Source organism: Anas platyrhynchos, chromosome 6, assembly GCF_047663525.1.
Source record: "Anas platyrhynchos isolate ZD024472 breed Pekin duck chromosome 6, IASCAAS_PekinDuck_T2T, whole genome shotgun sequence".
NCBI classification, from domain to species: domain Eukaryota; kingdom Metazoa; phylum Chordata; class Aves; order Anseriformes; family Anatidae; genus Anas; species Anas platyrhynchos.
Genome location: NC_092592.1, coordinates 4,849,271 through 4,871,427, shown reverse-complemented (window position 1 = coordinate 4,871,427; position 22,157 = coordinate 4,849,271). Strand labels below are relative to the sequence as shown.

Genomic DNA, 22,157 nt, shown 5'->3' with positions numbered 1-22,157 from the left:
TCTACTCTACTTCCATGAAGAAACTCAACTACCATCAACTTTCTTGCATTTAACTTGCCCCAATTTTCCTTTCCAAGTTTATTTGGTTCTCTGCTTGTTTGTGCTTGGTGTATAATGCTGGCAATTCCTCACAGAAAAGGAGCTATGGTTTTGAAGACCTCTCTTCATCTCTTTATTCTCTGTTGTTGCACCAGCTCAGGTTCCCATAGAAACTGAGAGTAAAGAGTGAAAGCATAAAATACAAAGGAACAGGTCTAAGCTGGCACTGTTATGTTTTATTAGACATATAAATATGAAAAACAGGCACTGGGTACGAGTGCTGTTGCAACAGAAAAGCCAGATAATGCTCAGCATATCATATAAATAGAAGGAATATAAATTTTAAAGACTGGAGTCACTGAGTGCTGACTATTAACAGGCTGATAACTGCTTTCTGAAATCGAATCGTCTTCTAGAGCAGACCATCGTGGCCCTGAAGCACATTCACAGCATTCACTTTGAGAACAAGCAAAATACCTTCTCCTCAATGGCAGGCTTGGTCCTGAGTTCTTTGGGTGTCCAAATCATAACTGAGTTTCCTACATTTAAACTGGAGCTTTGAGTTGTGGGAACAGGGCAGCAAGCACTAATTTTATGGCTGTTTATGACCTTGTAAGGTGGATTTTATCATTTTAAATTAATACCAGTGTATTGATTCAAGTTCCCTGAAAAATTGCTTCTGATTGTGCATTGTGTTTTAATTATCTGATATATATTTGCTCCTTTTTTATACGAAATTCCAAGAGTCCTGCAAAAATTCATCCAGGATTTAAAAGCCAAAGCACTGATTCGGGCTTCTGCACAAGAGAAGATGCTAAAACCACTCCTGCAGGCCTTGCAGTGGCTGCAGACAGAGCACAGTGCAGGGATATGTTTCTGGGACATGGATGCTTCATAGGGTGCGCAGGAAGAGGTTTTGCAGAACTGGCTCAAAAACAATGTGCAGCCAAAGGAAACTCCAATTCATGCTGTTCATTGGGTGATACTGATGGAACACGTAGCACAAAGCATAGACAAAAACCTCACTAACACCCAGCAGCGACCTCCTAGGTTGCAAATGCTCATGTAAGCTGAGCTGCAGCCGAGTCCTGCTCCTCCAGTCCCGATAGATACATGTGAGAGGCAGCTTAGGCAGGACACAGCTGCAGCCATCAGCACGAGTCCAGCCAGTAAAGCCTCCTGCATGCTGCCATCCCAGCTGCATTTACACTTATCGAAAATATTAATGTCTTTGGCAATGATGCCTGGAGAACCAGTTCCAGCCCCTGGTCCCAAACCCATTGTAAAAATGGCTTTCTGAACACAGAACAGTCCAGATGCTTTCTTCATGGTTTTGAAGAAATGAATGTATTTTGAATGCATTCCTAGATTTTTATTTGAACAGAACTAGCTTCAAAAATCTAGATAAAGAGGCTTACTAAAGATGCAGGACTTCAGGAAAATTAGCAATTTGATTGTCCCTGTGAAATGCCAGTATGATACCAGGATTTTTCATGTCATAAATAAGATATTTGAAAGCGAGAGACAATATTATAAATCAGTTCAAGCTTTGAATAAATTTTAAAACTCAGTGATAAATCTGTGACTGAGTGTAAGTATTTTTCTAAATATGATTTCCAGCAAAAACATAAATATTGCACCTGTATACAAGTATCCCATTAGCATTTCTCTCCTTCAACCAAAATAAATACCTCGGATAAAAGTTTACTTCAGTGGCATAAATGCCCAGGTAACCAAGTTTCTTTCTGACTGACAGCCAAAGGAGGTCAGCATTCAGATTCCTCCAATGCTAAGCTTAGATTACAGGGGAACTTAAGATATTTTTTTTAATTATAGCCTTCACTTACAGACTGGAAGGGCCTTTCATCTCAAAATGCCTCCATGGTAGCTGGAAGTTTCCTTCGAGGAATGTCTCTGCCTTGTTCCTGAGCACCCTCCTCTTGCTGTCTCCTAAAGGGCGATGCTCAGCCTGTGCTGAGCACCAGCTCTAGAAGTAATGATGCCTTCTTCTAGAAAAGTTCATCTTCTAAGCACTCCATATACTAAGAACTTGTGGGAAACTAAGAAAACTTAGCTCAGGTGGCTATATTTTTTTTTTCAACCCAAAATGTGACATCCAGCAATCCTGAAGTTGAAAGGGGAGCTCACTATGTGTAGCTCCTGTTGGCTTCTTGAATGATATGGCCTCTGGCATACCTAGAGCTCGGCTTTCTTACATGTATATTAGTTTCCTCAGTTAAATGGTGCAGGAGATGCTGCTGTTCAAACAAACATTTGAGATTTTTTTCTCCCACCCATGTTCAAAGCAATACCGCAAAATGCTTGAAGCCATTCAATGAGACTCGCTATAAAGGGCCCCTTCACTCAAGGGACACCCTTGTACATGCCCTCATCTGAAACCATCACCAACCTTCAACATTAGGAAAGTGAAGGTACAGGACTGCTTGCTTCCAGCCTTTACACCTTCTATCCTGAAAAGTCTTAATATTTTTTTTCCCCATTTCCAGGAGCAATAGACAGTAGCTGTTCTGGACAACAAGGCAATGATAAAAACCTGCCAGCTTTAAAGGAAAACAGAACAAAACACATAGAGAAACAAGAGAAGATACTCATACTTTTGCTTCTGAATTCAAAAAGTTCACCTAAAGTAAGTTAAGTAAGTTTTTGGGAACTAGAATTTTATTTTAGTTGATTCTTAGAAAAGCATTTGATGATATTTAACATTAGAGGGGACTTTGTGAATTGCTGAGCACAGTCCAGGACCATGGAAGGCTGTTTCTGGCACTCAGTCTTGGAGGATTCTACCCTCACAAAGGCTGCAACAATAAAAGACAAAAGTAATGCCTGTTTTTTGTTTTTTTTTTTTTAATGTCAGTCTCAATATTTAGCAAGGGTATTTTTGAAACAGCAGTAATTTCATGCAGGACTTTCTTTCCTGAGATTTGAACTTCGGAGCTCTGGAGTTTTGAAACAATCAACTACCTTTTGCAAGCAGGAGGTAATGCCTTTACTAAGCACATGCTCAATGCTTAACAAACGTTTTTATGTCCACACCTGACCCAAATACAAAATATAACAATTCAGTTTTTGCATACATATTAAAATGGCTTATTTGTAAGCAGTCAGGTTGATAATAGGATCATAAAACATCTCTGAAATTTTGAAAAGATAAACTCAAGACCTTCATTTCCCTAAGTGTATGCAATTGGAAAGCAAGCTAAGAAGCTGGAGGAATTTAAAGAGATGGCTCATTTTTCAAAGCATTCAAGTAGTTAGCTTTTCTGCAAAACCAGCATCTGTTGGGACTGACTGGCAATTTTCCTACATGTTAAAAGAGTAACAGCCAGTTACTGACTTATTGCCAGTACATTTCTTACTACCAGCTCCTAAAAGAATTTCGAGTTATAAGAATATATTTTGCCATCAAAGATGAATGATATCCTTTTGGCACAGAAAGTCTCTAAGTGAAATAAGGAGCAACTATCCATTAAAATCTCAAAGTGTGAGAAATATACCTTTATTAGAAAGCAGCTTCTTAAAGCATGAAGGATTAGGCAATGTACCAAGTGCAGCAAATCTCATGATTTAATTTGAGACTACAATTGGTACAAGGAGCTGGAAGTGCACCTGCAGTTCTGATGGCTGTGGGTGTAGGTAAAGCACAGCCATTTGTAGGAGATAATCAACAACCAAGCAAATCTCCCTTGCTCGGGAGCAGAGCTGTGATTGCAATTCCACAAATGCTTTTTGAGCACAATTTGTCGAGATTGTATCAGACTAATCCTTTGTTTTGCTATCAACAAATTATGTTGTTTGATGTGTTCAGTAGAGCAACCTGAAATCACACCTGAAAATGAAGTAACAAAGCCTATCAAATATTAAAAACAGAGTGTAAAAATGCTTGCGTGTGATAGTACATTGAGCAGGTAGAGCTAGGAACGCTTAATTCCCATTACTAAAATGAATTTTAAATACAGCTGTGTTCTTGTAAGTTATATCAGAAATTTAATCACAACAGTCCTATTATAAACTTCCAGGTAGTTTTACATTCATGTCCAAAATAATGGGGAAGATCAGACTTTTATCATCTCTCTCAGGGTTTACAGGCACTCAGCTTTCTCACATATTCTAAAACTTCATTTTATCTATATTTTTTATGTTTTACCTTGCTATACATATGACAAAGCTGTGGGATCATTTAAATCTTAAGAACAGCTTTTTCTCTTTTTTCTTTTATTTTCTTGAGGAGCTGATTTATTATAGACTTAGAGCTCAGCACTTCCCAAATCACTTAATGGAGTCAGGCACTGAGAAAATATAGCAAATGCAACACAGGGCAAATCAATATGTTGAGTGTGGCATAGTCAGGATAAGTAAGTGTACTGCCCAGCTGTACGGCTTGGGATGGCTTAAGTGCTGGAAGCAAGCAAATGGAAAGAAAACTAGAAAAATCCATCAGCATTGCTGGAAGTGTCTTTTTTGTTTGTTTGTTTGTAAGTAAGCCTCCCTTACTTGGTGTTACAGATTAAGTTAGTGTCGTAGCAGGTTGTCACCTTCCCCTTGCACCAAAAGGAGGGAGTGTGGAGTCGTGTGGGTCCCACAGCTGTCTGCCGGCAGCGATGAAGACAGGGACTCATCTCGGCAGCATAAATTGCTCTTCCTCTACAAAACCTCTTGGCCCGCCTTTGGTTGAAGTGCTTAGCATTTGGCAAAATTAAGGGACATCAAAATAAGAGCGTCTTGCAGTTGAGCTTTGGCAGCCTGCAACACAGGCACCACATTGCCAGTATTGCCACGGTCCAATATTGCTCATAATCATGAGATAAGGATGAGAGATGAGCAAAAATACTGAGTTTAATGTGGACTACATTTACACTGTAAGCTATCTCTGGAAATTAATTTGAACTTTCAGGAAAAGCGATTATGTATACTTTGCAGGGAAAAGGAGAGTAAAAAGAAGAAAAAAGGTTTGTTTTGATGTCTCAGCTGCTGGTGGAGTGGAGGCATCAGCAGTAACTTTGGAGTTAAGCCTGTATTGCTTTTTTCACTACAGGAGGATTAAATTTCTTCCATTTCATAGTTCAGTGATTGAATTTCATCTCTGAATTTGACACAATTACTGTTCAGGGGTCAATTGAATTTGCTATGCAGTTTTTGGGTAACACACTTACTAACTTTCTCAGGGAAAACAATTCACTTTCACTCATCTTTGAAATACAGACCTCCACCCTCTGCTCTTTCCCCTCTCCCTGCTTTTAAAATAACTGCATAAAGCAAATTTTCAAACCTTTATAGCCATTCCCTGCATATCTCTGCCTGAAAAGTTTCTCAGGTACGCAGCAAGAACTTCATCTGGCAACACCTTGATCTGCTCTGCCAAGGAAAGTCAGCAGAGGGGAGATGGTGCTCCTCCACCTCTCCCCTGGTGCTGCCCTCCCAGGAGCCCAAACCTCTTCCTCCTAGAGTTCCCCTGGGTGCCAGCACCAGCCACATCCTTGCCTTTCAGCTCTCACTGGCACTACATTCCTCTCTTTTCTGTCCTTTACCAACATTTGCCCCTAAAAGTGAAGTCAGACCAACTCCTGGTGGACCTCATAAGAGTTGGTCAGGCACAGCCAAGGACAACTGCTCTAGCAGGTGCTGGAAAAGCCACAAATAATCCCACAACTATTCCTAACAGTTCTGAAAATCAGTAGGTCTCTATGGAATAAGCATAAGTGAGTTTCATTTACAATATATTTGACTCTGTTGAAGCACCCTTGTTATTTACGTCCCTCTGATGGAAGTGGAGCAGAAATAGCCCGTCTGCCAGTGCTGTAATACTCACAGAGCTGTGTAGGTAATGTTGGGGACAGCTCATACTGGGCAAACATACTGGGCACCAGATGGACAGAAACTGGGCACAAAGGCTTTCATGTTACCGTTGCCCCTCCGTTCCTCTCAGATGCCAAAGCTTGCCAAAGCTTCTGCTTAAAGCTACCAAGACTGCGCTATACAAATGGCAGTGTTAGGGTTAGGAAAGTATTCTGAGCAGTTCCAGAATAAAGTATTCAGACAAATGCCAGAAGAAAGGCTAATATTTCTAATACGCAGACCTCCTTTTCCATCAAGCGTTACCAGGTACAACTCAAGTTGCTGAGCACATAGATGCATTCACAGCACTATTTTTCTGTTTCCTCTGGAATGAGACTCATAATCTTCAGAAAGCTTTCTGCTGCATTTTTATTTAATCATCTCTCAGCTAGTATTGGGCTCTAATTTATAAAACAAATGCAGCAAAATATTATCATAGCAGCCTATTTCAAAAGCTTTCTTTTTTTTTGCTATCTGCCATCTGACACAGCCCATTATCATATTGAAAGGTCAAGTTAGCGAGAGAAAAGCGTATAGATTATTACCTAAATAAAAATGACCTGTTTTTAAAAGCTAATCTAATATATCCCTTGTGAGTGACACAGTGCACTACCCAGTGCATTTTCTCAAGAGGAAAGCAGCCATAAAGTCTACCCAGCACAGATCTCTGCATGAGTAATGCAAGACTGCAAGTAAATGTCAATTCACACATCAAAAAAAATAAAGCAACAATTTAGCAGTCTCTACTATTTTTACTTAGGACTATCACCTTGGATGTTATCTTGATGTGCTCTTACCTTTTAAAATCATTTCTGAGAGCTTATTTTCTAAGTAAACACCTATTTGTTACAGCAATTGGGAATATCTGATAGCTAGACTTGGATACAAACTAACATTGGCTTCAGTATGAAATTACAAATTATTTAAGGACAAACTCTGTTATACACAAAATTCTCTGTTAGAAAGAAAAAAGTCTCAGAGTCCAAATAATGCTATTTAAAGTCAGTTACATTCTTGGTGTTGGTTTTTTTTTTTTCTTTTCCTTTTCTCAAAATAGCAAGAGTTATTTTAATTGTTTACACAGCCTAAAAGAAATGACTGTGAGTTCTGCTTTATATAGAATTAGTGATCTTTTTCTCCCATTTTGCATGCCCTAAAAGCTTCCCCCAACACCACTCTGATAGCCAAGGCAAAATCGAGTTCCCATATGGTCACTAATTCAGAAAACAATTGACACAGAGGGAGACGGAGCCAATTATTATAGCCCTCATGCTGTCCAACTTTTGTAATGCTGTAAGCCAGAAAATATTTTCTCTTGCAGAAGAATAACTAATCTAATCATACAATAGCTCACTGACACCGGGGGTCAGTGAATTATTTCAGGAGAAGTTTTCAAAAGCTGTGGCCCAACAGAAAGTTGGGTCTTAATTAAATCATTCTCTTTAATTGGTGTCTCCCGATTTGGAACTTCGAACTGAAATTTCACTTTTGGCAGGGGTTAAAAAACCTTCTTGGCTTATCTTTCTAAAAAAAGAGAAGATAAAGAAATAAAAAAAAATCCTGTCCTAACACACAGTGTTGTTTATAGCTCACAAAACCCACAGGCTGGCTCTGCTGTCAGTAATACCCTGCACCAAGGGGCTTGTAGACCAGCATCTGCACGCACAGCTTTCCCATCTTACCAGAACAGGGAGCTGCAAGCAGGGTTCTGCCATGGCACTATTTTTGGAGCTGGGTGCCATGGCACTATTTTTGGAGCTGGGTACCATTAGGGCCAACTCCAGCCTCACTATGGGCATGCAGAGGTTGGCCACAACTTGTATCCTGGAACCCATAGACCCCCGAAGGGCCAATGCCTATACTACAGGAGCACCAGCATGTGTGACCAGATCTCTGCCACCACCTTCAGACAAGCACTGTGATGGCAAAAGCAATGAAGAACAGTCTTTATGCCCAAGGTGCATAAAAATGTATTTTGCCCCAGATGAGGAGCACGTAATTGTTAGTGCAACTGAAGCTTACTGTTCCCTCTAACATCAAGAATATGAGAAGTGGGATCCTTTAAGGTGAGTCCAAAGGAACCAGACTGGAAATACTCCAAAGGAAAATGCCACTGAAATGCATACAGTTTATACAGCAGGCCCTTGCCACCAACATTTTTTTCTCTCCAAATCCACTCCTATTAATCTGTATTATTTATTAATACAGACCTAGCACAATAAGCACCCAACTCCCAGAGACAATTTCAACTCTAAGAACAGCTCCCAAAGAAAACCTCATAAAGCAAAAGAAAAGGCTGCATAGGAAGGAGACACATAGAGAGCCAGCAGTGGCCCTCCAAGAAATACCATTAAGGAGGAACAGAGGATACTTGAAAATACTTTCTTCTTTTAACATGTTGGCAAGAGAGAAATGAGACAGACCAGGGGGTACGAGTCCAGTACAGTACTTGGACACAGCACGGGGAAAACCCTGAACAGTAGAGGGCACCTGGACTCCAGCTACTAGGTGCTGCGAGATACCAGGAGCAGGCTGCCCTCCAGCCAGGAACACAAGCACCTGCAGAGCCAAGAAGTTTTCCTAAACCGGCATTGAAGAAAATACTGGTGCTAAAATGTATTGCCGTACATACTGCCATTTTGGCACCTGCAAGTGCAAGGAAATGAAACAGGCATCACCCTGCTTTGTTTGCTCAAACTGTTAAACTATCTATATCCTCCTCATCAAAATAAAGACAATTTTACCTTTCAGGCCAGGATGAAATGGGGATAATATCTAGAAAGTATGAATACAAAATTGGAAAAATATTGACAACAACCCTCTGCATCAAAACTAAGTCAATAAAGTGTTAGGATGCCTTGTTATGAATATATGTAGTGAAAGACGAGGGGTAAAATGACAGAATGGATGACCCCAGCCAGTAGAATAAAAGGTTTAGATGGAGCTCTTTATTAAAAAACAGAACAAGTTAAAATGAAGGGTGTTTGGGGTCAGAGCTGCTAAGAAAGGAAAAAGAATTGTATACCTACACAAAGGTCCCTGCCTCCTCAAGTCCCAGGAAAATGAGACAATTTTGGCTGTGAGTATCAAGATGTATACCCCCAGGGCTGCAACACAACTAGAATGAAAGAAAGCAAAAAGTGCAATCAAAATAGCCCATGTCTGCAGAGAGCCTGGAGCAATATCACGAAGGCACCAGTGTCTGGACTTCAATAGGGTATTAATTTCAAGCCCCGCTGCCACAGGAGATCAACATCAGCAGATAATTCTGGATGTGACAGGAGAAAAGGAGCGCGGGGACCCTGGTCATCAGAGTGGATACGCTCTGCTTGGCAGGGTGAAGCCAGGATGCTGCCAGCTTTCCCAGTGTGGTGGTGAGGGACACCTTGTTGCTGCCATCTCTGTGCCATGGGCTAGGGCGCTGCCTTCCTACAGCCTTCTCACAGAAAGGTGGGAGCAAGCTAGTGGGGACCTCATCTAATGACCTTGTTAGTGGTGGAAGGAGCGTGCAGTGATAAACCTCAAGAGGTTTTTGGATAGGGAAGACCAGCAGAAGGGATGGGATTTCTGTGCCTGGAGCGAGTAGTGTTTGTTGAACCCTCACCTCACTTGGCACCAATAACCGCAGTAGAAACCACCTGCTTCCCCTTGGATTTATGAGAGTTGCAATAGTGGCTCTATCTGGAAGGAATCTACACTTAGATGGATCTTCTTATTTAGGTGTCTTCGTCATGCCCCAAACACCAACACCACAGGCAGAGTGTGCTGGACCCAGGCCTGACGCTGGGACACGAGTGCTGCTCTTTTGAAAGTCCTGCTTTCTCAGAACATGAACCAAGTTAAAAGTTTGCTTCTTTCCTTCACCTTCACACTGGCAGGAATGTAACTAATATTCATTAGCTGATGAATTTATTAACGTACCTGAATACACCTGAGGAGTAGAATATTAATTATGTAGTTTCACTGATGATTTCTGACCTAATCGAGAGACTGAGCACAAAGAATGCACTTAAGGAGTAATGCCACTTCCAAGCTTGCAATAAACAGGAAAACGTCTCTCCAAAATAAAAAAGCAGGAAGATATTACTTGTAAACAAGTAAATCAAATCTGGTGTTGGAGTAAGCTTATGTTATAAAGATTATCTCTGTAATTGTGAGGATAAAAAATGGCTTCCTCCATTTATATGAAGACTGGAATTTTTATACTCACCAGAATTTAAGAAAACCCACAAAATTGCATCAAAAATAACTCAGCTTGAGTACATTAGCAACTGAATTCCACTGCCTTCAGCAGCTCAGGTGCAGACTGGCTTTCCCAGACAGGAAGGTCAAAACCCTTGAAGAAAACAACTGTCTCCAAGGTCTGCTTGGCAGGAACTGCTGGGCACCTTCCCACTGGAGCACTGGGACAGCCTCATATGGGGCATCCCGGCTGCTTGTGCCGGCCAAGAGCCAGGCATTCAGGACACAATCCAAAGGTGTCCACGCAGAACAAGGAGACGCCTACAGCTGTCATTGACACTATGCGGATGCCTAAAAGCAGGGGTTGAGAACAGAGAAAAGCCTTAAAACCCCACTATGACCCCTCGTTTGTTGATGCAGGGAGCCCCTCTGCTCAGCTGAAGTATTTTTTAATGATGCTATGCATTTTCTCTTCCTTCAAGAACCAAGCAGATACTTTAAATTGTGCCCATGGGCAAGAAGTGGTACCTCCATTGTCCACAGCAGTTTGATTGCTCGAACATTTTCCCAGGTCCTAGGAGCAACTTAGCCATATCTCAGGTCTTAGCTGGGAAAACACCAGGTTGCCACGAGATAAACTCAACAAAATCTTGTTCAGTCCTTTCAGAGCTGGAGGATTTTTGGATGCATGGAAAGATTTTCTGCCCTGCAACTTCTGCCTAACCATCTCTCAGATGCATCCTGCACTTGCACCAAAAAAAAAAAAAAAAAAGGTAGTGCCACCAATTTTGTACTGTTTCTGCAATGAACACCTGCCTACAGCCCAAATCCTGCTTTAGGAACATGAACCCTCTATTGCATGTGGCCTAAAATTGTGCTTCTGCTGAGCCTCTAAATTCATAGGGATTTAATAATCACCTTGATATGGATAGGTGTTTAAGAAAATATATATTTGCTGCCATTCTGTAGCATATTTTGTAGCCATTTTTCATATTTGTTAATCAACAGGAATAAATAAAATATTGTTGTTCGCATTTCAGCCCTGAATGTGTTTATTACTCCAAGGAAAAGCAGGCTTTGATGCATTGTAATGCAGTCTTAGAATGATGTCCTCTGCATTTACTCTGCATGGCCATGCCTGATGAATGTCTGACCTCTGTGTGGTTCATCTTGGTCCACCTGACACACGGTGAGATAAAGGCACACAGAAAATTCCTCTTCATCCAACGGCCTTTTGTCACCTGCCATGCAAACTCTGAAAATGAGATGCTAGCTATAAAGATGCAAAAGTAGGACTTTCTTTTATGTGATTTGAGTACCCAAATGCACTTTATGTCCCGAGCTCTTCCATTTTGCAAACTTCTCTTCAGAAAAGCTAAGTCCTTGAAGGACAATTAGCTGAAGCTAATTAACACAGCTTGAAAAGTAATCCAGGTTAAAATTTCTGCCAAGTAGACTCTTCTCCCAGAGGAGTTTTATCTTGCAAGATATAGAAACAATGACTCTTGAGTGATGAAACTTTCTGAAGCAGCTTACAATACATCTTGCTTCACTCTTGAAGTAACTTTGTCATTTTTTTCCTATTCTTGTTCATCTTTTTGCAGGAATGCTCTTGCTTTCAAAGAGCCAAGCAAATGTGAATATGGCATTCAACTAACAAATGCCATATATTTTGAAAGCACATTCCTTTTAAAATGTTTCTCAAGACAGACAGCACTGATCCCTTCTGCTTTTTCAAAGACAAAATGTCAATATGTGAAGGTCAATAATGTCATTGTCACCTACAGTCTCAAGTCACAGGATTCAAGCACTGGCTTCTAAGATGGCAGGAAAAGCTGCTTTCAAAAGTTGCTATCATCACTTCTTCCTTTTGGGAAACAATTCTTCTATCACCAGCACTCCTTTGCTTTGCCCTTCCATTTGGATGAAATAGCATTGGAAAAGAACAGGCATCAAGAAGATAAAAGTTCAAAAATGCTAAGGTCAACACAGGCCCACTGGTTACCAAAAATTAAGACTTTATTCAAAATAGGTCCAAAATCAGTCCTCCTGAAAACATGTTGTAAAGTGCACAACAGATCCTGAAAGCCTTCCCCAAAAAGTCACTAAACCATACTGAAAAACTCTACAATACAATCTGCATACCCAAATATTGCCTGTGATAATAAATTGCTGTGTGGTATTCTCTATTAATAATACAGCTTAAAATTGTAAATGTGAGAAGACAAATGATGAAATGGGAAATGACAAGTTCTATCTGAAAACTTTGTTTGGTGCTAATGGATTCTGGTATAACCTTAGTATAAGCTCCTGTGATAAAAACGTCATCTTAATACTAAAAAAAATAAAAACAAATCCACAGTTTCATTACCGATGTTTTCTTCCTTTTTGTTCAGATGGAAATCAAAATATTCCATATAGTAGCACTAACAATAAAATCTAAAAATATAAAATCACATGCCTGGGATACTTGGGACCAACTCTCTGAAGCTGCTGAGGTTACTTTTTCACCGCTTTGTAAAATGCTTTGTATAAGCTGTTGCTGGCATTAAAATGTCATGTTTTTAGCTGGTACTAATAGATAATTTATATAATAATGGACACTATATTTATCTGTAATACCCAATAGCTATTTATTGACTATTATAACATACTGTCCCATTTGACTTTGTATTCTGTGTTCTAATTACCTAGTTTCTGGGAAGGTAAAAAAGGCTGATAACTTCCTGTCTTAATTAAGGGAAGAATTTTAGGGAACTTGAGCATTGGAAAAAAAAAAAAAGTACATGGTTAATTAGGGGCAGGGAAATATTCCTCAAAACAAAAATGCAACTCTAGGGTGCCTTCTAGTACCTTAAAACAAATTAAAACATGATTAAAAATGTATTTCAAGTATCACTCAAAGATAGTAATAAAAGAAAAAAATTAAATCTTAATTTGCACGTACTTTGCAATATTAGTAAATTTCTTGGGATACATATTTATTTTTTGAAACAAACATTTTTAATTGAATAACTATTTAGGTTGTCTCATTTTCTCTCCACTGAAGTGCCAAATACCCATATTACAGACTATTTCAAGCCTCTCTGGTTTGAAGAGAATTTTCTATGTGTAACTTAAGAGCAAGCTTAAATTTATAGTTCTGAAGACCACTGATTAACAGGCACACTTTCAGAGTGTTTGACTTGGAGTAAACACCCAACCCCTTTGTTAATGTGGTTAAAAAAAAAGAAAAAAAAAGAATAATTAAAAAAAAGTGATTTTTATACAGCAACTTCATTTTTTTTTAGACTACCTTTGCTTTGGAATCATATTGGTTTATATTCACTATCATTTTTATCAAAAAATGTTCTTCTTAATAAGCTTTACTGTTGGTATAGAATAAAGTATCGACATACCAAAGTCTTTCTACTAAAAAAAATTGTATATCAAGAGTGAATTATCAGTTGGGATTTTTTGAAATACTTTAAAATCACAATACACCAAAGCTCATTTCTGAAACAAATGAATATAGCTAGAACTTTAGACAAATATATTGCTTCACATCAAAACAGCTGTAATATTCATTCAAAAATGACAAACTTGATTTCCCACTCTTTGTCTCTGAACAGGATTTGACTTTGGGAAAACATTTCAGAAAGATCAGAGCTCTCTAAAGAAACAAATCATGTTAAACAGTGCTTTTCAAGACCTGTAATTTCTTACCTCAAACTATTGCACGATGATAAAAATAATAATTATTATTATCAATAATTATCACCATCAATAAATTAATCATAATATCAATAATTATTATCATATTTATCAATGACACATTAATATATTTATAATACCAGTAATTATAATTATTAATAATTATATTTATTAATATTATTTTTATATTTAATTTCTTAAGGTCTGAGACTTCTTTGGACTCCAATACCGTGATTAAGACAGACATTGGGACCGCCTGGCTCTGGGCACCAACCTGAGGAGAGCCATCTCCTTCTGGACCTCCCATACTCATGGAGAGCACCAGGAAAATCCAGAGTAAGCACCTAATTCTTTTTAATCTGTTTTACACTATTATGTTGAGAAAATGCTGGTGGTTTTTTTTGTTTTATTTAAGTAACCATGCTTCACTATCAATAAAACCATTGCAGCAAGAAAAATGAGGTTAAGATTTTATGCTGAACACAAGGAGCTGGCACTTACTTTGCTTTTGCTTCTGCATCTTCATAGGCTTTGTTGGAAACATCATCTAGGCCGCCAATCAGATGTTTGAAGGAGCTGTAATAACAAAGGTGCATTTTTAGAGAAAAAGGGGCCAACTGTGAGGGAGCCAAGCAAGCCGACGTGGCTGTTCAGCAGCAACCTGGGGATGTCCTTTAATGCTCCTGGATAATATCCAGGAAGATCCAAAATTTATTTATCCAGCTTTTAGAGACTGAACCCAACCTCTAACAAGTTTCACAGTAAATCTGGCATCGTCAATTTGACTGGTAAGTCCCATGATCGTGAGGTGCCACCACCACGTCCCTGTCTTCCAACCAGAACCCCCTAAAATCCCTCAGTTTTCAAAGTGAAGGATAATCTTTATTTCTATATCTCAGCTTTCTCACTGCAAAAGAAACAGCAACCAAAACACAGTAAGGAGAAATAAAAAGAAGGGATAAAAAACAGACAAGGAAAAGAAACAGGGCAGAAAGACAAACAAATTATCATGAGCCAAATTGTTTAATGACATTTAAGAGGATATTTGGCCTGAATTGGGTTAAACGCTGAGTAAGATGGTGAAATGTTAGGAGTGCCTGATACAATCGGAGCTGAGCTGTCTTCTGTACAAGCCCAGAGTAGCTTGAGAAGTCCCCTAACATCATTCTCTGTCTCAGGGGAGATGTAAAGGGCATAAACAGATTGGAAAAAGAAAATCTTTTTATATCATGAGTGACTCAAACAAATGGACCCAATAACCACCATATAATCAACTAACAAACATCACTCCAGCGAGAAAAGCAATAAAATTGTGACTATTATGCCTGCATTAGTGATCCTAAACAGTATCAGAAACCAAAGAAGTAATAAAAAAATTAATATTTAAATAATATTTGTAATAATTAATTTCAGTTATTAACAACTTAAAATATTACAGGTGAAAAGTTTATTTCCTACACATTTCTATTATTCCCAGGAAATCTGTCACACATAGGGCTGTTTTTTGTTCTTTTAAGAAAGAAAAAGCCTCTTTCAAAATGAGGATAGAGCTAGATTAATTTGAAAGGATGAACTGCTGTGAATGACAGACTCTTGACTGATCTCAGCCCTAAGGTCACAGCTTCAAAAATAAGAGCACTGCAGTTCCTCCCTCTTCTAAATGGTCATGACCCTTTTGAGGCACTGAACAGAGATGAAGAACAGAATGGCTAGTAAATCAAAAAGTTGAAAAAAATTAATTGAAAAGTTGAAAAAACATAGAAAAACAACAACATTTAGGGCCATATTTACAAATAATAATAGAATACTTAATACTTATTTCAATAAAGACTTTGAGGATGAATGAGCATTAATGCTGTTCAGCAGATGAGGAGCCTACAGAGAAACTTAATAATTCAGTTGGCTTGCATTTTTTCCCGTAAAGCACTTGGTTTATGATCACATGACATTATACGGGATAAAGAGCCATGCATGGGCAGATTAAAAACCTATTAGCCAAAAAGCTTTAAACCTCAGTTGTTAGTGAAAATACAGCAATGAAGAGAGATGAAATACTTTCATCCAACTGAGGCATTTGGCTTTAGAAGGTATAGGCAGAAAACTTAATATGCTGTGACATCACATTCCCTTTGGCCTTAAGAATGATTAAACAGTTTGGACTGTGCTTTGCTGAATATCTTAAACATGTTGCAAGTTCTTAAGTGGGTACTTAGGTGTCCTGCTGCCTCAGGAGACATCTGATCTTAAGCGAGGTACCGCAGTGCGTGCACACTAGCAGAGGATACGACTTCCAGGAGAATGAAATGAGGCTTAATTATTACCTGCTCTTTGCTTAAAAGATGTTGGAAAAAGACATATTCTACCCATTATTGTTACCCATTATTGTAATAAATATGAGGTAAGAGGTAAAAGTTGGGAAATCTATTTATATTGTCCATATCTAGAGTTACTTGCTATAATGGGTCTGTCCACTATGGTCTTTTGCATAATTACAGCCATCACCACTCTGGAAATATCCTCTGCCCACACAATTCCCTCATTTTTCCACTTTGTTTAATTTGTAATATTTTAAATTATACATTCTAGGAAATCATTTATGCAGCATGGGGAAGCAACAGGAACTCATTAATAAAGAAAAGAAGGTAAAGCCCCCTTTGCTCTTCCATGGAAATTGTGTTAGGAATTTTTTAACAAGGCAAGGGCTCAGCAGGCTGTAAGCTTCATTATTAAGATGTGTTAATAACCAGAGGATCTTTTCAATGCAAAATTTTTCCCTCAGCAGTGAAAACATTAAAAATTTAGCTCCACGGTTTGACACATCAAGGTTTGTCTTCCCAGCAATGAGTATGTGCTACGGGATGAAACCAAACCCTTGAAAGATGGCAGTGAAAGCAGAGATGTAGAAATTAGTGCATCACAAACAGATATTTACACAATTGAGCAAGACAGTGTAATACTGTAATCCTCCTGGCATGCTACAAGACATGAGGTAAGGCTTAAAATGCAATTTTAAGTAGCAAGGCTAGGGTTGCTTTAATGTAACCACATTACATTAGGAAAATGTAGTAGGGTTAAACATTCCTTTTTCTATTTTGGCAATGTGAATAAATCTTTGTATAGTGAAACATTACATAGACAAACAAGAAAAAGTCACAGAAAGGAGCAACAACAGTTTGTCTAAGTTGCTTTTTTTTTTGATTATTTTAAGCCAGATTTAGGACTGGGCAGGATTTTTAAGTTCACTGGAGTCACTCTTCTATTGTCTATCTCAGAGCTGTTTGTCTATCACCTTGGTCATAACTTCCCCCAGAATTTCATCAGAGAACTGCTCAGTTTTTCTCTGCATAGCCCTCTCTTTTCATTTTTTTCATTCTCTCCTCATAACCAATTTTCTCCATGGATAAATCTCACCCCAACTGGGAAAAATAGTAAAGCAGAAGAAATGAAAATCTCAAATGAAAGGAGATTCAGCTCAGCTTGTACGGGGTCAGTTGTACTAGGATAAACTTTTTATGTTATTTTTCTCTGATTTCCATTGCCAAGAGGGTTGTTACAGCAACCTTTCAAGACAACTTATAGCTAGCTATCCCATCACAAACCAAAAAAAGGCTTTCAAATAAGGACAAAAACGTAAAAGACAAGATGAAATTTGGAAAATCCCCCAAATATTTAAAATGCTGTCTTAAAAACAAACAAACAAACAAAAAAAACAACACAGCAACTACCCAGAAATAGGTATGTGCAACTGAAGACAAACAGAAAAACAACATTTAGCACTCAATATCTGCAAATAGCAGGCAATTTTGAAGCACTACTGGCCTCCATCAGGAGCAGCTGTGCCTCGAGTTTTAGTGGCTCAGCTCGTCTCTAATATTTGCATCAGGCAATTTGTACTCGCAGCACCTACAACATTTACACCTGGTAAATCTCAGCGCTACGGGAAAATATTGTTATCAACATAAACAAATTATGTGGAGGAAAAAATCACATATAAATAAAAGATGAATCTGAATCATCAACTGCAGTGTAAATATTCTTACAGCTCAGAAGAACACAAACTCTTTTAAATGCTTATCTAGGTTCAATAGGTATATATGAAAAAAAAAGTTTAAAAAACTGCACAAACTTCTCTCAGGGTGATCAAAATTTTACTAACATGTTTTGAAAATTTTCTTCCTTTTTTATCTCCATACAAAGTAGCTGCAAATAAAGTGTGTCTGTATGTGATTATTCAAATTAATTTCCAAAACAGACACTGAAGGTTCTCCCACTTGTGCCTACACAGTTTTTAGCAGAAGATGTCTTAGGCAAAATTTCTGAGCGGATCAGTCCATCAAATTCAATTAATTGGAATTATTAACTTTTCCCCAATCAGTCCATCCTACTTCTACACCAGGTCTAATAACCTTTCCAGGGAGTGTGAAAATTCACTAAGTCAAACGAAGACAGGCCTAGGGCCAAGCTTGAAATACCTTGGGGTCAGCCACATCGTACATCTTCCACTGTTACTTTCTTCCTAGAGGATGAATTACTGCAGTACCACGATGGGAAATACTTAACTAGCAACTGTTTGTTTTATTTTACACAGGTTTTTAGCAAGTCATAAACACAGAAAGTCTATGATTTCTTTAAAAAGAAGCGTTCTTGGAAATAAAAACCAGTAAAAGATATCTGACAATGAAAAACCATTATAAAATATTAATACGTTTACCATATATTCTGTCAGAAGAAAGCTACTTCTGCAAAAAGCTTCCTAGTTCCCCAAGCAGAGAGAGGTTCTACAAATGGTCAGATGATTTGCTGCACAGTTTGACAACTACCATGAATTACATGTTAATTTGGAAGTTTTCAAGCTAATTTCCCCATCCCCCTAGTTGGGTCTACACTTTACTGAGGGCAGGAAAAGCACCTCTGTCACTCCATATAGGCTGTCTAAATCACCCAGGCTTACTGCTTAGCCTCAGCATGGAGAACTATGCAGCCTGCCCACCATGGAGGTCCCTTAGCAAGCCTGTCATCCCCTTCTGGTCAGCCTTGTCACCTTCCAATCTGTTTCCCCTGTTGGGTTAATGGAACCATGGAACCTCTTCCTCCATGACAGCGTGCATGGACGTGTTGAAACTTGGAAATCTTTCCTACCTATTACAAAACTCATTTCTTTGAAATACACCTGAACATGTAGCACTTCCCCTCCTCCCCCCTCCCCCCTTTTTTTTTATTGTACGGCAAGAGGACAACTCAACATTATAGCAAATTAGCAAATCATGGATTTGCTTTCATATTCCTCTTTCTTGGAAACAAACTAGGGTGGACAAAATTAGTAGAGCTCTCAGAGCAGCCAGTACAGAGCTTGTACTAATGCCATCACCTCACCTGGGAATCCCATCTTTGAAGCTCACTTCATTTGCTATGGATTTTCTAAATATTGGTAGAATATGGATCTCATACCAACTAGCCAATTCTCTTCAGACATTCCCCAAAACAAACTCCCAGATTATAAACTGATTCCCTATAAATCATTTCCTAAATGTGTCACCTTCCTATGATGAAAATTTCTAAGAACTGAAGCCCGCTAGATGGAAGAACACCAAGGTGTCCTTGTCCAGTTCATTTACCCAAAGAGCCCCTTTCATTTCTCACTGTTCCATTTTTAGCAGAGAACCACAGTAATGGACCAACTTTTTTAACTTTCTCTTTAAGCTTAATAGATGATCTTCCAGTATTAATAGTCATTATTTTTCCCTTTTCTCTGAAAATTTACAGTCATTTCTATTGATACAAGTCCACAAAATGTTTTCACATTTATGCTATTCAGACCTGACCACATCCATTTCCAAACACATCCAGGACTCCCTTCACTACTAGTACTTTAACATCTTCTTCAAAGCGATTTTGACCCAAACCAGATAGCCATACTGGTCACCTCTTCCCTACAAGGTTCCAGTCTATTGAATCCCCAAGAAATGAGTCCCCTTTATTAATTTTTCTCCAGTTGTGCTTCATGCTGTTTTTCCCCTATCACGTTTCTGTCATCTCTGTGCAAATTTTGGACCTGACACACAACACATACCTTTCTTTTTTGAGATAAGACCACAATTCCCTCTGCTCAGAAGGCAACAGTTTTCCTTCTCTTGCTCCTTGCACAATTCCTTGTTTTGCAACAGATTCCATGCAGAATTTCCCATGATGGCTGCAAAGCCTCCCTTCTTTGTACAGTCACAGCCCGTATTTCTTCACAGATTGCAGGTCTCTGCTTCTTTTCTGCCTTTTTTCCCCTCTTGTAGGTCATGCTTTCCCTTTCTTCATGATCACAGAATCAGCTAGCTTTGAAGAGACCTCCAAGATCACCTAGACCAACTTCTGACCTAACACTAACAATTCCTCCTCTAAGCCATGTCACTAAGCTCTACATCTAAACATCTTTTCAAGACCTCCAGGGATGGTGACACAACCCCTGAGAATCGGCAAGAGCTGTTTATTGCTAGGACATCTTGCAGGCAAGCCTGCGGGATGTCCATGGTGTTTGGTGGCTCCAAGCTAATGCTTGTGATGGAGCCTGAGCAACGAGCAGGGGGCTTCACCGCTCTGCATGGCTGTCCTTGCACACAAGGCCTGCTGCTCGCCTGGCTCTTCTGGTCTCCTTCCTGCGGCCCCAGCTGGCAGTCAGAGGGCCCAGATGCTCAGCGAGTGCTGGGCCAGCTGCAGGGGGCCTGTTTTACAGGGCCCGCAGCAAAGTGGTGGCCATGGTGGCCTCAGCAAGCCTCTGCGATGGAGTGGCCCACGCGTGGCCAAAGGCAGCTGTGCTGGGAGCAGCCTGGAAGATGCCCTCCTGTGGACAAGGAGGAGGGTTGGGGGGGCTGAGGGCCCCTTTTCTGGGGCTGGCTCCCTGGGGCCATTTGGCTTGCCAGAGAGAAAGGCTGCCCCTCAGCCACAGGGCCTGCCCTGCACCTCCCATCCCTCCCATTTTTCCTCCACCATCAACTCTACCATGGTATATACTGTCCTTACAGAGCCTCCAGCACACACATCGATCTCCAATAACTTCTATTCCCTGAATATATATACTCCATCTATACTTCCCTTTTTGCTAACTTATTTACTAATAACTAATGTTATTACATTTTTTTCCTTCTTATCTCCTTAAAAGCATGTGCCAAAACTTCCTATTTGCTGCCCTAAGTTTACTGATGCTCATCATTTGTTGGCTTCTTATGTGTAGGCCAAAATTATATCAACAGATTAAGCTAAAATACTCACTTAACGAAATTACTTCCCACATTCACATTTCCTTTATGCCACACGTGCTATTTTCAGAAAATACAACGTAGAATCTATGTGAAATAGTTCACGGGTATCTAGTTTAAAATAACAAATTTCAAGTTCAGCTTTGACCCTATATCTTCATTGTTGGCTTCAGATCATTGCTAAAGGACAAGTCCCTAAAGATTCAGCTCACAGGTTGTTCGTGAGCAATTTGTATTCACTCACACGGGAGTGAAATGCAGCATAATTTGACATAAAGCTTTAGCGAAGTCAGCTGAAACTTCTGCCAGAGCTTGGTTGGAACTGGATGATCAGCTTCATCTCACCTCCTGTGTGGTGGAGACTGCTGATGAAGCCAGAGAGCACCAAGGACCAAATCCTGGTCAAAGTCATTATTCTGGTAAAGGAAGGAACTGAAAAATGTAATTGCAAAACAGACAGAATGTCTGTGTTGTCTGTCAAAATAAAATTTCCTTCACAGAAGCAAATCTGCAGGAATGAATATAGTTTCAGGGCAAGGACGGGTAGGAATGGCTTAAAATCTGTGCGACACATCAAACATTTGCTACACTGCAGGGTCTTCGTATTTGTTAGATCATGACTGCTCATTTCTACATCAGAAAAGGATGCTAAAAATTCATTGATTAAAAACATTTCTACACAAATATGCAAGAAATAGCTATACTACTTTTTGGGTGGTTTGGGGGTATATTTGTGACCACGATGTCCTTATTGTTTCACAAGGAAATTAAAAAGAAAGGCAGCACTAACATGGTGAGAGTTTGGTAACTGAAGACCTGTCATATGGTACCACTTGGCTTTCCTCACAGTCCTTTCAACCCCCAGAGCTACACTCCTGTAGCATTTTAATACATATTTTTTTCTAATTTCAGAAATGATTTTAGGCAACCATTTCATCTTTTTTGAGCTTAAGCAATATCCAATCTCACAGCCAACTCTCCCAGAACTTGCTGGTGGCGTGGCTCATTCCTATGAAGTTTCCTGCCTTATTACCCTCAAAATCCTCCAGCAACTAGAATTGCCCTACAATTACTCGTAATACTGCCAAACGCAGAGATTAGACTTCCATCTCTTGGGAATAACTTGGTGTGATAGCAAGGTGTAAC

The 22,157-nt window shown here is 39.3% G+C and overlaps 1 protein-coding gene across 7 annotated transcripts in view; it reads right to left on the bottom strand.

Annotated features, from left to right (window-relative positions):
• PRKG1 (protein kinase cGMP-dependent 1) overlaps positions 1-22,157 on the bottom strand; it is a 450,310-nt gene that overhangs the window by 63,344 nt on the left and 364,809 nt on the right. For all 7 annotated transcript variants that reach the window (XM_038180896.2, XM_038180894.2, XM_038180893.2 and 4 more), the window contains one exon: positions 14,269-14,343. In XM_038180896.2, coding sequence (XP_038036824.1) covers positions 14,269-14,343 — 75 coding nt within the window. The remainder of the gene's footprint in view (positions 1-14,268; positions 14,344-22,157) is intronic.